This window comes from Schistocerca cancellata, chromosome 4, assembly GCF_023864275.1.
Source record: "Schistocerca cancellata isolate TAMUIC-IGC-003103 chromosome 4, iqSchCanc2.1, whole genome shotgun sequence".
Lineage (NCBI taxonomy): Eukaryota > Metazoa > Arthropoda > Insecta > Orthoptera > Acrididae > Schistocerca > Schistocerca cancellata.
The window spans coordinates 58,223,913-58,239,056 of NC_064629.1; the positions used below are offsets into that span (position 1 = coordinate 58,223,913).

The 15,144-nt window shown below is 37.8% G+C and overlaps 1 protein-coding gene across 1 annotated transcript in view; it reads left to right on the top strand.

Moving 5' to 3' along the window:
* The window catches only part of LOC126183811 (kinesin-like protein KIF3A), a 118,242-nt gene extending 103,704 nt beyond the window's left edge, over window positions 1-14,538 (top strand). Inside the window, exons 12-13 of the mRNA XM_049926059.1 lie at window positions 2,496-2,621; window positions 10,606-14,538. Coding sequence (XP_049782016.1) covers window positions 2,496-2,621; window positions 10,606-10,785 — 306 coding nt within the window. The 3' untranslated portion in view covers window positions 10,786-14,538. The remainder of the gene's footprint in view (window positions 1-2,495; window positions 2,622-10,605) is intronic.
* Window positions 14,539-15,144: the final 606 nt, after the last annotated feature.

The following is a 15,144-nucleotide window of genomic DNA, read 5'->3' on the forward strand; positions in this document are numbered from 1 at the left end:
TTTCTCCATTTAACCAATATACAACTAACACATTATGAAATCTTTCAAAAATTCAACAAGGTACACGTGCTTCTTAAGATTGCATAAAATAATGTTTTACTATAAAATTCTTTCACATATTGTTCAGTATTAATACATTGCAATTGTGCTTCCTGGGACTGTTTATTTACATCTACATTAATCAAATTTTTCCTCCACAAAAAATCTGGTATCATCACATTGTGTATGTACCATATACTTTGGCAGATAAGAAGCATGAAGCATGGAAAAAAGGCACCAAATATCAGGGTCGTCTAATAATTAGGACACTGTAAAATCCTTACAATCATCATCTAAGGTAAGCAGCTCCTCAGTTACATCCACACTTTCATTGTTGAGACGCTCATCGTATTCTGCACCTTGTGAATTGATTTCTGCTTTGCCATCAGTATCCGATAGCAAATCGTCCTCAGTGCCATCCAGAGTATTGGAAATCCCACACTTTATGAAAGTTTGATCACTGATTCTACTATCACTTTTTCCCATGATCACACAAAACATCAATTGATGCAGCTGCATAGCTCCACCTTTCGTAAATGACTTTTTACCACTCATCTGATTGTTCCTTTGTTCATACATGTGTTCTTTGACTGCTTTATTCAGAGAGACATCTAAAGGTTGTAGCATCAAAGTCAAACCACCCGGTATAACAGCAATCTTACTATTGCTTCATGCTGTGTGATTTTTGGTATTCTTAGTTATGTGATTGTGAAACATATCCCACACCAACAAACTTGGTCGATTTTGTAGAGCACCTGGTCACCTCTGCCACACGTTTTCCATCCACAATTTTACACCATTCTCATCCATTCATCCCTTTTTATGAAAATGTACAAAAATGTCTAGTGGAAATTTTATTTTAGGAACAGTTTTCCGCTTGAAAAGACCATAACTTTTAACTTTGTTCCATCTGCCATGCATGTTAGTACTACTGTAAACCTGGTCTTTTCATGGCCCGTACTTTTGACTTTAACAGTGTTTATGCCTTTCGTTTCCACAGTTCTTTTGTTTATCACATCAAAGTTTGTTGATGTTTCATCCATATTTACAATATGAGATAGTGAAAAGTTGTATTTTTGCCTCATAGAATTAACAAACTTATAAAAACTCATAACTGTATTCTCAAGATCTTTCAGTAATTTCTTGTAACAACATAACAATTCTGCTTCTGTTCTTGTACCCATTTTGCAATGCTATTTTTTAAATCTGGCCAGCAAGCTATTCCTCTCCTCATAGAACAAATTTTCATTGGCACTTTTTTAACAGCATCTTCTCTGTTATATCGAAAACCCTTGCTGCAGTATAGTTGTTTGACTCTTTAGCCTGTTTTATGAGCTTTAACTTGAGTCTTGCATTGTATTTCCTCCTTTTTGTTGGTTCCATCATTAGGCACACACTTCACAAATTTTCTGCCAATTACACATGCAGTACAAACTGTTTGAACACGCAACACAGCTTACAACAATACTTGTTAGCTGTACATATGAGTTTGTTATTCGGCACATGCTTCTACAGGCAAAACCGTAACAGTGCTGAAGGAGGCTTTTGCTTTATTACATGTGCAACCATACCAGCTGTTTAGTAGAAGAGCAGTTATGTCTGCAAAACTGAATAGCTAATACGACACTGTTATAAATACTCAAGATCATTACCTGAATCAGTGCATATATTATTATCCAGATGATCACTGTTCTAAAGTAACTTTATGGGTCATTGACAGTTTGGGGATCATCTCATAGGATGGGCATACGGTAAAATTATATGTCTTTGACGGAAATATATACTTCGTCTTATCTGAAGGTCGTCTTACCCATCGAAATATATGGAAAATTTTCTGTTTTACTGTGACAGTAATTAGCTACACTCTCCATTGTCATGGTCATTTTTTCCAGTTGCCTATTTTTATCTGTACTTCTGCTCTAAGAAACATCCTGCTTGGGTGTATCGTTTCCTTACCAATTGGATTAATTTCCGAGTTCAGCTCATATTTGAGTGGCCCATAATCAGCTTTCAAATCAAATTTAATTACACCAGACTGTATGCTGGGATCCTTTCCTAATGTTTATGTGTTGTGCCCCAAATGTGAAAATATTACTGAATTGCATTTCCCCTTTTTGAATCTGCATCCCTGCTGTAACAGCTGGTGGGTGATATCACTTCCCCCTACGATGACATCTATCCACCAGCTCATGGTACAGACACACCTCCTGCAAAATGTTCTACATTTCTTTGCAACCATATGACTCAGTAATGTTTTTAAAGTATGTGACACACTTTGGTATGCGTGATGTATTTTCATATGTTAAGAGGATTATTTCTGCCTGTTTGTTTAAAATATGGATAACACTGTTGTGTCGTCCATTTTGATGTGTATCAGTTGTAATCTCACGTCTTACTTATTGTTGTCGTAATAGCTCCTGTGGTGTTTAAATACTTGAGTGTTAATGCAATTTCAGGAAATGATAGATCAATACGTTCATTGGAATGAAGACATTGGTGAGTGGCAGTTAAAGTGTGTTGCATACACAGGCAATAACATGAGGAAACAGTTGCCTGCAAACACAGCAGCACAAGGTTCTGAGGTATGTGAAGTCAATATGAGTAGTATTAATTTGTAGTTCAGTGTGATTTATGAGTGCCCCAACACTCTCAAACAAGAAGCTCTTTGTACTTTTATTTTTAGATTTTTCTCTCTGTATTTCTTTATTACCCTGAGTAACTGAGTGATAATTCTGTGACCTGTATTGTATCTTTTTTCTTGGCTGACATGGAAGGTAAAGATATAGGGATCAGTTTCAGAACACTAATCAGAACTGACATTCCATAGCCTGTGTTTAATGAGTTAGTACATGGGTAGAGGCTTGCACTTTTGATTGTGTATGGCTCGGTAGTGATATCACCTTCAGCACTGTCTAAAAGACACCAGAGCTAATTTTTATTTCCTTTTATGTATTTTGTGTATCATAATTTTAATAGTGTGAATTTATGCCACCTATTGCAGCACAGTTAGTCATTTGACCCCATGTTGTGGCCTGCTCATAGTACTTTTTTTGTGACTGAGCCATTGCAGTGCAACAACCCGATTTTGTCTCTTCTTTTTATGAAATCTGGTGAGTGGGGTGGTTACCTTGTTTACGAGCTGGCTTTTCTATAGGACCCCAATTATGGTTACTTAGTTTGCTTTCAACAGACTTCCATTTTCATTATTCATTTTGAATAAGAGAAGTGTATGACAAAATTGAGAAAGTGGGAGATAGTATGAGGAAGAGAAGAGTAAGCTTTTACGCCCATTTGAAAAGAATGAATGATGAAAGGCTGACAAAGAAAATATTCATGTTTTTTGACAAGAATCCCAGAACCCAAATCACCTGGTTCAAAGAAGTCAAAGCAGACTTAGAGGAGATGGGTATAGGAGAAGATGATATAACCAACAGAGACTTAATGAGAGACAAAATTCAACATTTTGAAGGATTTGAAGTGAAGAAGAGAAGAACTGGAGGAACAGTGTGGACAGAAGACCGAAGGGAGCAACACAGAGAGAGGATGAAGACATATTGGCAGAAGAGAAAAGAGGAGGAGCGTAATAGGAGAAATGTACATTGAAAAATAGTTGTTTAACCCGGTCCCTAGACGGCCAAAATCGGAAAAAAAAAAAAATCTCAAGATTTTCACTTCCATGGCCATACCCTGAGAGGCAAGTAGATTTAAAAGAAACAGTCAGAAGTACTGCACTAAGTAAATAATTTATATCCAAATAGATTATGAGTCCTTTCTTACCGCAAAACTTTTTTTATGGCATATTGAGGACAGATTTAGGGCAGTAACATGAAGTAGCAAAATTTAAAATGACTCTATACTGATAAAAATGTTGACCTCTACTCACTCACTGACACTGCTCTTTTGTGAGAAGCTCTGTGACAGTCCCGTCACCTTTACTCATCATGAGAGCCTAAAAATGGTCTAGAATGCAATTTTCCATTGCAGCTTCACATTGCAGACATATGAAACTTGGAACTACAGTGTATCCATTTTTTCCACCTTATCCAATGGGAGCCAAAAGATAAAAAGGTATACTGGTGCTTTATTTTGCATTATGTTGCCTTATATTGCCTGAAAAGCTAAAAGTAATGGTATACTGCTGCAGTGTAAAGCATCTCTCCCCCTCCCCCCCCCCCTCCCACTCGCCCCTTCTCCCATGTGGTATTCGTATTTTGGTCACAAATCTTCACAATACACAAATGACCCCTATTACTGGAGACGGCTCATGACAGCTGCACGAGAACACTCAGTGAGACCAACTGTCAATCTGTATCACCTGCAGAGAACAACATTCCCATGGTCTTTGAATTGCTGCAAATGTTTGACCAAGCACAAATCTGTAGCAAGAGTGAGGACTTTTTATCCCATCTGGAAAGCGGCGCGTGGGTGTGCTCCTGAAAACTGAAGGGTAGGCCGAAGGTAGGAAGCTAGGAGGAGCCAGTGAGGCAGAACACTCAGTACTGCAGTGTGAATTTAAATCCCCTTTACTTTAGCAAGAAGATGAATACATAACTTTGCACTGAGGAACACGTAGGTGCGAAGCCGGATGTATCAAGCTCACAGAAGTTACACAGGCAAAATCTGTAGTGGCCCACCCACTATGAAATAGAAACAATGTTGCTAGGTCGTCTACTTGGAATCAGATGGGTAGAATCGAGAGTGGCGCTCATAGAGCTGCACAGCACCGGCTATAGGGCGCTGTCGTCGGTGTCGTAGTGCCAGCCTAGCAGAGAGCACCTACGCTGTGGCATTGTAGCTATTGATACAACAAGGACACTGTCATCTTCCTGGATGCTGGGCCCTGGGCTTGAATATACATGTTCGTGCAGGGGTTACAATCCCCTCTCCATCTGTTTCTACTGAACCCACATCTTGTTCCTCTTCCTTGGCTCTGGAGACGAATATGTGGATCACAGACGGGTGAGAATTAAGCAGCAGTGTATAATACACCTTACACCTATACATGCCTTGCAAGGTTTTGAAGAATGAGAAAGACTGACTGTGATTCCCTAGTTGTGTTAAAAAGTTGCTACAAAAGCAGAGAGCTTTATTGCAGAGTCAATCAAAGTAAAAACCTAATTGACAAACAAAAGCTGAATGGAGCCAAAATGAGTACTAGTAGAGAAGTGCGAGAAGCATTTAGTGAATTCAAAACTAAAATTTCGTCAACTGATCTGAACAAAAAGTCTAAGAAGTTTTGGTCCTACATACAGTCAGTAAGTAAGGTCAGTCACTTATTCAACATACTGGCACCGAAATTGAAGATAAGGGAGGGAAGGACAAGTTTCAATGCAGAAGATCTTAGCATAGTTCCACCTTTCAGTTGTTGCGTGAATGCCAAAATCGGAAATATTGAAATTAGTGATTTGAATTGATTTTCTATTATACTCTCAATTAACAGTGAAAAGGCCTCTGGATATATGAGATGTCTGCAAGGTTCTGCCCAGATTGTATGATAGAACTTGCTCCCTCTTGTAGCAGAAGTTTATTGTAGATCACTGGAAGAGTGGAGGGTACCAAGTAGTTGGAAATTTGCACAGATAATTCCCCTTTTCAATACTGGATGGTAGACATGCACATAATTGTAGACCTTCTTATCCAGCGTGTCGTACAGTACAGCAATGCCTTGCTTTAAATGTCAATTTTTTGTCTATTTTTAATTTATTTATGTACACATCAAGTTCTGCAGGACCAAATTGAGTAGCAAATCTCCAAGGTCATGGGACAGGTCAGTACATGAAATCACAACATAAAAGTAATAACTGATAAAAGTAAAATGTTTATGAGCCCAAAAAAGTCAAGCTGTAAGTTTAAGTAGATGCAGTCAACATTATTACCTAAGAATCAGCCTAAATTTCAAGGAACTCCTCAACAGAATACCCAGACTAGTGAACAGGGGTCGATGAGAAGTTCGCGAACTTACAGCACTTATTGCCTGAAGTGCCCATTTCTGAGCCAAAAATATGCTTTTAGAATGGGAAGAGTTAACCCAAATATAATACCATACAACATAAGAGAATGAAAATAAGCAAAGTAGACTAATTTTTGTGTTGAATAATCACTTACTTCAGATACCGTTTGAATTGTGAAAATGGCAGCATTAAGTCTTTGAACAAGATCCTGAATGTGGGCTTTCCACGACAATTTACTATCTATCTGAACACCTAGAAATTTGAACTGTTCAGTTTCACTAATCATATGCTAATTCTGTGAAATTAAAATGTCGGGATTTCTTTAATTGTGTGTTAGAAATTGTAAAAACTGAGTCTTACTGTGATTTAGTGTTAGCTTATTTTCTACAAGTTATGGACTGACGTCATGAACTGCACTATTTGAAACTGAGCCAATGTTGCACACAACATCCTTTACTACCAATCTATTGTCATCAGCAAACAGAAACATTTTAGAGTTACCCATAATACTATCATTACCCATACTATCGTTACCCATAATACTATAATTTATATAAATAAGGAACAGGAGTGGCCCCAACACTGATCCCTGGGGTACCCCCCATTTGACTGTACCCCACTAAAACCCCACATCACAGACATTCTCAGCACTGTGAATAATGACCTTTTACTGTCTGTTGTTAAAGTAAGAGGTGAAACAATTGTGAGCTACTCCCCGTATTCCATATTGGTCCAACTATTGTGATCAACACAATCAAACGCCTTAGTTAATTCAAAAAATATGCCTATCATTTGAAACCTTTTGTTTAACCCATCCAGTACCTCACAGAGAAAAGAGAATATAACATTTTCAGTTGTTAAACGACTTCTAAATCCGAACTGTACATTTGATATCAAATTGTGCGATATAAAATGATCAATTATCCTAACATACACAGCCTTTTCAATAACTTTATCAAACACCGACGGCATAGAAGTAGGTCTAAAATTGTCTACATTATCCCTTTCTTCCTTTTTATAAAGCAGCTTTACTACTGAGTACTTTAATTGTTCAGGAAACTGACCATTCCAAAGGAAAAATTACAAATATGGTTAAGTACAGGGCTAACATGTGCAGCACAGCACTTTAATATTCTGCTAGACACTCCATCATGTCCATGGGAGTCCTTAGTCTTCAGTGATTTAATTATTGACTCGATCTCCCCCTTGCCTGTATCACAGAGGAGTATTTCAGACATCTATCTCAGAAGGCATTTGCCAAGAGAGTTATATGATTCCCTGTAAAAACTAAAATTATTTAATTCACCAGCAATGCTCAGAAAATGATTGTTAAATACTGTACATGTATCTGATTAATCAGTAACAAAAATATTTTTACTACGAATTGATATATCGTCGACCGTGTGCTGCTGACCAGGCACTTCCTTCACAACTGACCATCGGGTTTTAATTTTATCCTATGAATTAGCTACTCTATTTGTGTATCACATACCCTTTGCCTTTCTAATAACATTTCTAAGCACCTTACAATACTGTTTGTAATTGGCTACTGTAGCCTGATTGTGACTGCTTCTAACATTTTGATATAGTTCCCGCTTTGTTCTACATGATGTCCTTATCCTACTAATAAGCCACCCAAGCTGTCTTTTACTGCTAGTACCCCATTTAGAACGTTTTAATGGAAAGCAACTCTCAAAGAGCATGAGAAATGTGTGAAGGAAAGCATTATACACTCGTGGAAATGGAAAAAAGAACACATTGACACCGGTGTGTCAGACCCACCATACTTGCTCCGGACACTGCGAGAGGGCTGTACAAGCAGTGATCAAACGCACGGCACAGCGGACACACCAGTAACCGCGGTGTTGGCCGTCGAATGGCGCTAGCTGCACAGCATTTGTGCACCGCCGCCGTCAGTGTCAGCCAGTTTGCCGTGGCATGCGGAGCTCCATCGCAGTCTTTAACACTGGTAGCATGCCGCGACAGCGTGGACGTGAACCGTATGTGCAGTTGACGGACTTTGAGCGAGGGCGTATAGTGGGCATGCGGGAGGCCGGGTGGACGTACCGCCGAATTGCTCAACACGTGGGGCGTGAGGTCTCCACAGTACATCGATGTTGTCGCCAGTGGTCGGCGGAAGGTGCACGTGCCCGTCGACCTGGGACCGGACCGCAGCGACGCACGGATGCACGCCAAGACCGTAGGATCCTACGCAGTGCCGTAGGGGACCGCACCGCCACTTCCCAGCAAATTAGGGACACTGTTGCTCCTGGGGTATCGGCGAGGACCATTCGCAACCGTCTCCATGAAGCTGGGCTACGGTCCCGCACACCGTTAGGCCGTCTTCCGCTCACGCCCCAACATCGTGCAGCCCGCCTCCAGTGGTGTCGCGACAGGCGTGAATGGAGGGACGAATGGAGACGTGTCGTCTTCAGCGATGAGAGTCGCTTCTGCCTTGGTGCCAATGATGGTCGTATGCGTGTTTGGCGCCGTGCAGGTGAGCGCCACAATCAGGACTGCATACGACCGAGGCACACAGGGCCAACACCCAGCATCATGGTGTGGGGAGCGATCTCCTACACTGGCCGTACACCACTGGTGATCGTCGAGGGGACACTGAATAGTGCACGGTACATTCAAACCGTCATCGAACCCATCATTCTACCATTCCTAGACCGGCAAGGGAACTTGCTGTTCCAACAGGACAATGCACGTCCGCATGTATCCCGTGCCACCCAACGTGCTCTAGAAGGTGTAATTCAACTACCCTGGCCAGCAAGATCTCCGGATCTGTCCCCCATTGAGCATGTTTGGGACTGGATGAAGCGTCGTCTCACGCGGTCTGCACGTCCAGCACGAACGCTGGTCCAACTGAGGCGCCAGGTGGAAATTGCATGGCAAGCCGTTCCAGAGGACTACATCCAGCATCTCTACGATCGTCTCCATGGGAGAATAGCAGCCTGCATTGCTGCGAAAGGTGGATATACACTGTACTAGTGGCGACATTGTGCATGCTCTGTTGCCTGTGTCTATGTGCCTGTGGTTCTGTCAGTGTGATCATGTGATGTATCTGACCCCAGGAATGTGTCAATAAAGTTTCCCCTTCCTGGGACAATGAATTCACGGTGTTCTTATTTCAATTTCCTGGAGTGTATTTGCCATCTATGTTATTGGCACTATAAACATCCTGCCACTCTTCTTCCTTGCGAAGTTTGAAAAACCTTGTCATTGGATTAACTTTCCTACATAGTTTGTAATTATATGTGACATTTGTTTGGGTACGAAAGCCTTTTAGTGTTAAATTTTATGCATCATGGTCTGAAAAGCCATTCACCCTTTTACTAACAGAATGCTCATCTAGTAATGAAGAATGAATAAAAATATTGTCTGTGGCTGTGCTGCTGTTTCCCTGCACCCTAATTGGAAAAAACACAGTCTGCATCAGATCATATGAGTTTAGAAGATCAACCAACATCCTTTTTCTTGCACAATTGTATACATAATTAATATCGAAGTCACCACATATAACTAATTTCTGGTACTTCCTATAAAGTTAATCAAGAACCCTCTCTAGCTTGAGCACAAAAGCTCCGAAGTCAGAGTTAGGGGTCCTATAAAAAACAAAAATTAGAAGTTTAGTTTCACTAAATTCAACTTCCACTGCACAACATTCAAATATCTGTTCAGTGCAGTGCCACGATACATGTATGGACTGAAATGGAGTACTGTTTTTTACGTACATGGCCACTTCCCCACTCCGCAAGGAACTCCTAGAAAAACAGCATGCTAATCTGTATCCCGGTAAAGAAAGCCTCTGAATTGTCAGATTATTTAAGTGCTGCTCTGATATACCAGTAATTTCAGAGTTAACATCTGTAAGCAGGTCACTAACTTTATCTCTAATACCTCTTATATTTTGATGAAATATGCTAATTCGTTCTATACTTGGAAATGTGACAACCTCTGAAAGTAATTCCTTAGTTAGAGGGACTTTCTTTAAACAGTGTACCTATCAGTTGACTTCAATCTAAAAAAGGTGCAGATCTAACACCAACTACAACAGGAATTTTTCCACGAGTGATCCCACCACCACCCCCTACACTGTCACCTATAAGCTGTGCCAACCTCCCCTTCCCGTACCTATTGAGGTTCAGTCCATGCCTAGTGAAACCTGAACTACTGACAGACTCAACTGGCACCATTGCAATGTGACTCATGCCCTCTGCCATCAGTGCCTTCTCCAGCCCCATGTTAACGCACCTTCACCTTGTTTCTGTTTCCCATTCGATTCCTCTCAATTTTTGTTTTATTACACTACACAATCTTAGTATCTCTCCCACCATCCTTCCTCGTTCACCAATCTCGATTAGTTCCTTTCTTTCTTCTTCCATTTTTCCCTGTACAATCGTGAGTAGCTCAATTACAGATAGTAAGTTGTCATCTCTACTTTTTATGTGGTTGTCCAACACTCAGAATTTTATGTTAAAAGTGTGTTGTTTGTTGTACCAGTCATTAATGTAAAAAATTAGATTTCTAAAAGTTCTTTCTGGATACATAGAAAGTTAAGTGAAATCACAGATTTAAAACCTAGACATTGTGTCTGCATTTATTTCAGTATCAACAGCCTGATCTGTCACATGTATACTTGTCATACTCATCAGAACTTGCGGCAGCTTCAGGACGTGGAAAGTCAGCACGCCATGCACAAACCCAAAGTTTGTTACAAAGGAAGCAAAAGTCATCATCTGCAGTGCCCACATCTTACAGGCAACAGGATTGCCCTGCACAGCTCTGATGTTCATAATAAGTTCCTCCATTGATATTATTTGTTATTATTCATTGTACTTGAAGCTTCAGCATAGCTGATGCTTTTGATTTATTCAGTATTATTTGTTGTTTATTGTATGCTGTTATTGTATGCTATAGTGCATTAACAGAAGATGTTTTCATGATTTTGAGACTGAAACTTTGCATTGTTCACTCTGCAGATCATGAAATACTTGTCTATCTGTCTGAGCAATATAAAAATATAACAAAGTTTATGCTCTGTGTTTTCAAGTATTCTAAGTTGCTGACTATATTTGTGAATATGAATAGTGAGAATACTACCATATCTACAGCTTTTTGCATTGCTTGTATAAAATGTGGAAACTTTTTAAATTTGACAGATTTTATTAGTGTGTGTCAGTGCCAATACAGATCAGTCTGTTCTGTTTATGCAAATTTTCTTTGGTGAATTCCGAGGATGGTGCAGGATGTAACCTTACACCTCCCTAGAATCATGTTTCCAATCAGAGAAATGATATGCTTGAATCATCAACATAAAAAGTTGAAATAGCTTTATAAAGCAATAGATGTGTATGAAATTAGATAGTATTACATCAGACACTTAAAAAAAATCTAAATTAAAAACGCCAAGACTGAGAATTGTTTATGTGGCTGCTGATGTACTGAAGTGTGTAGGTTAGTGATCTCTGGCATTTGTCTAAAATCATCTGCTCCATACTTCTTTATCATGAGAAATCTGGTGTGTGGACATACTACTTAGACTGATTTGCATGCTGCAGTAGTCTTTTTTTATTGAACAATGACATTATTTTCATATTTTGTAGTTGAGCTTCATATAAGAGAACCACTTTGGATTCAGTGTTAACACATAAGGATCCTCATTCTTTTTATTATCCTTTAGCATGAGAAATCCAGGACATTCACATTCATTGGTCTGTACATTAGTAGCGTCCCATGTTAGTAATAGACAATTCTTTTCTAATTACTTGCTGCTGTTGAGTTTGGGTGTTTCCTTATTTATACACTTTTTGTAAAGAAATGTTCTTTCAATATTATTGTGACTCACAACAAAAATGATCCCTGTGCCTTTTATGAGTATTTCTAAGATACATCCTGTATGAACAGCAATAACGTTTGAAAATAAATAGGTTATGTGTTGACTAGAGCACCTTGAAACAAGCTGATAAAAGATAATCTACCATATTCAACCCTCCCATCGCAGGAATGTTATTATACTGTGTCAGCGCTTGACTGACCAACCATACACAAGCAGTTATTTTTTATACAATGTTTATACACTGAGGAATATATTTTCATATTACTTGAATAACTCCAAGTCTCCTCTTGAACTGCCACAGTAACTTACACCAACATAAAGTCCTGCCCTTTGAAATGAAGGTGTCTTAAGCAGCTGTTGTTATTATTTGAGCCAAGAAATAATTTTATAATGCATTTTTGAGTAAGGAAAGAATAATCTCTCTGCTCTTCATGTGTAGATTTTCACTTTTCTCATTCCATTGATTTGTAATATTTAATGAATTAAGAAAAGTAGTAATATTTTTGGGATTTACGTTTTTCACATAAAAGTGTAATGCTTGTGTGCCTTTCTTTAACTACAAACTGTAATAAATATATCTAATCAATTTGTGGCATGGCCTGACTCAAAAACTGATTGAATTGTGATATTGAGTTACTACTTGTTGAAGAATTTCAAGCAGGCATAGTAGAAATAGTAACAGCGTATCAGACCATGGACACAGCATACTGGTGATACTCATCAGTATGAATATGGAGAAAAGTAATGGCACATTTATCAGACTTATAACACTTCTGAAGTATACTAAACCACATTTCTTCTTCTTTTGTTGATTTTAATGGATTAGGATTTAACCTTCTTCTGTGTTTAGAAATTATCTGTTCACCTTTACTTTTTTTATATTTCTCTTCTACCACCTGGCTTATAAGTTAATACTACTTTTAGGAATGTTTTATATATGTGTTGATACCAGGTTTTGTGCTACTTAATCCTTAATTGGCAGGATTTGTTCTTTCACAGTTGGTGCAGTCAATGTGTTTTATGTTGATAAATATCACACTAAATGAAAGAGATCTAAGATCCTTGAATACTGAAGATAAAGTCCCAAATACAGATAAATTTAAATTAATATTGCACATGATTTTCAGCTTTTAAGAATTTCTTGTTTATTTGATAGCTAACACCATCATTACACAAAAATAGTTTCAGAACAGTGTGATAACCAAAGCAAAATATAGTTAATAAATTATTCTTGATTATTAGCAGAACAATTCTTTTCAGAAATCCCTTTTCTGCACATTTAATTTGCCTAAAGCTCTTAAATTTAAAATATTTTACTTTCATACCTGGTGTGATCGTTTTTTCTTGTGTGGGTAGGTGATTTCTATCAAGGCTCACATGCCATCCCAAATACTTTGTACCAAAATCTTATTATCCACTATGACATTACTATGATCCAGGCATTGTCTCAAAATCATCATTCACAAAAACTAACAATGTTTAAAATATCTTCTTTAAATACTTCCAGTTTGGGACAATGCCATTAATTTAAATATTAAAAAGAATAGGGTGTGTTAGACTCCTTTATTACCTTTCAGTCATTATTTTACCAGTGTTTCATTTATTGTATACAATTTTTTGTCATGTTTATATAAATTGTCAAATTTCTAAATCCATAAAAGGTAAATAAGTTAATAAGTTGAATTCTCATTTGTTCTTTATTACTTGTTGAAGAAAAAATATATTTCCTTTCTAAATACTGATTGTTTTTCATGAATCAGAAGTTGTAAAATGATCTACATGTATGTAATTATTATAATCTTTGTGGTATCATTCTTGACTAAAGATATTACTTATGCTGTTTTTCATGAACTGTACTAAGCTTGTTTGCCAATATAAAGTGATACAGAATCTCTGATGTACTAGTATGCCTTTGTAATTTAAAGTATCCATTTGTGGCTTTTTTCATATCATTTCCTGTCATCAATGGAACATTGCATTAGATCTCCCTGAAAATGGGTATCAGTAACATTAGATGAGTGTATTCCTGAGACTTTCTATTTGCCTTTTTTTCATATGTATTGAAGCTTAATTGTAACAAAAATGTGTGGCCTGTGACATTAGTTTAAATATTTGTCAAAATGAATGTTTTGAAAATGTTTATCGAGTAATCCAATATAAGCAGCACAGCGAAATTAAATGTACATTTGATGTGTACTATTACCCACCAAAGCTTTATAAAATACGTAGATTATAAACAGTAATTTGTGAATAATCAATATTATGCTAGTCAGTACTTTGAGGTTTTATGTTAAATTTTTATTTTTTTGTTAATATATGGACTTAATACATGAGAAACTGCCAGAACATGTAAAAAATAGATCTTTGTTAATTTATTAAAAATGCAAATATGCTTACATTAGTGTGGCTTACTGTTGTTATTGTGTAGATGGTGCTGAGTAAGAAGCATGTTAAAGTAGCTTTAATTTCAAGTTACACTATTAACTCAGAACACTGCTTCATACCACATGGAGTGGTGGTGTATGTGATATGACTTTACTAGTCACTCTTAATCTACATATATTGTTTTAATGTTTACTATTTTGTAATATGGATCAAATTGTTTTGTTAGTTAATTTATACATGGCAGTAAATTTTCTGGAACTAGTTGTCTAATATTAGCATTTTGTATATACTTTTCCTTTTATATTTTATAAATTTTCACATCTGTTTTGTTATTTTTATGTAATCTGTTAAAAATATATATTGTAAAAAAAACTAGATATTTTACATTTCAATGCTTTCCTTTGGCAGCTGATATAAATATCCAATGATGAATATCACTGCTTGTAATCATTTGTTCAGGGTCTGTTTGCATGTATTATAGCTACTCAGAATTGTAGGAGTTCCCAGCTATTTATGAACTTTTCCCAGTTTGTGGGAAGCTCTAGATTTCTTATATCCCTGGCCTCTCTTTAAGGTACAGCCAGCTGTGGTCCCTGAACTATTGTATTTATGTCAGACAAAGAAAGGGATGGAGATAGCATCCCTAAACTATTATATTTTGATGTCACTAGTGGAGCATTGTCAGTCATGTACTATACAATTATATTCCCACTTATTTAAATACATACTTGCGAACAGAACAGAAAATTTATCAGTTGTGACAGTTTAAAAGTTGTGCCAGATGGAGTCAAACCCAAATCTCTTACTTCCGTGAGCAGTTACCATAACTACTTAGACCAGGTGCATGCACTGGTGCATCGCACAGTAGACGGCTGCGCTATGTTGATGACGGTGCAGACCCCCACTCCTCGGCTTTGCGCAACA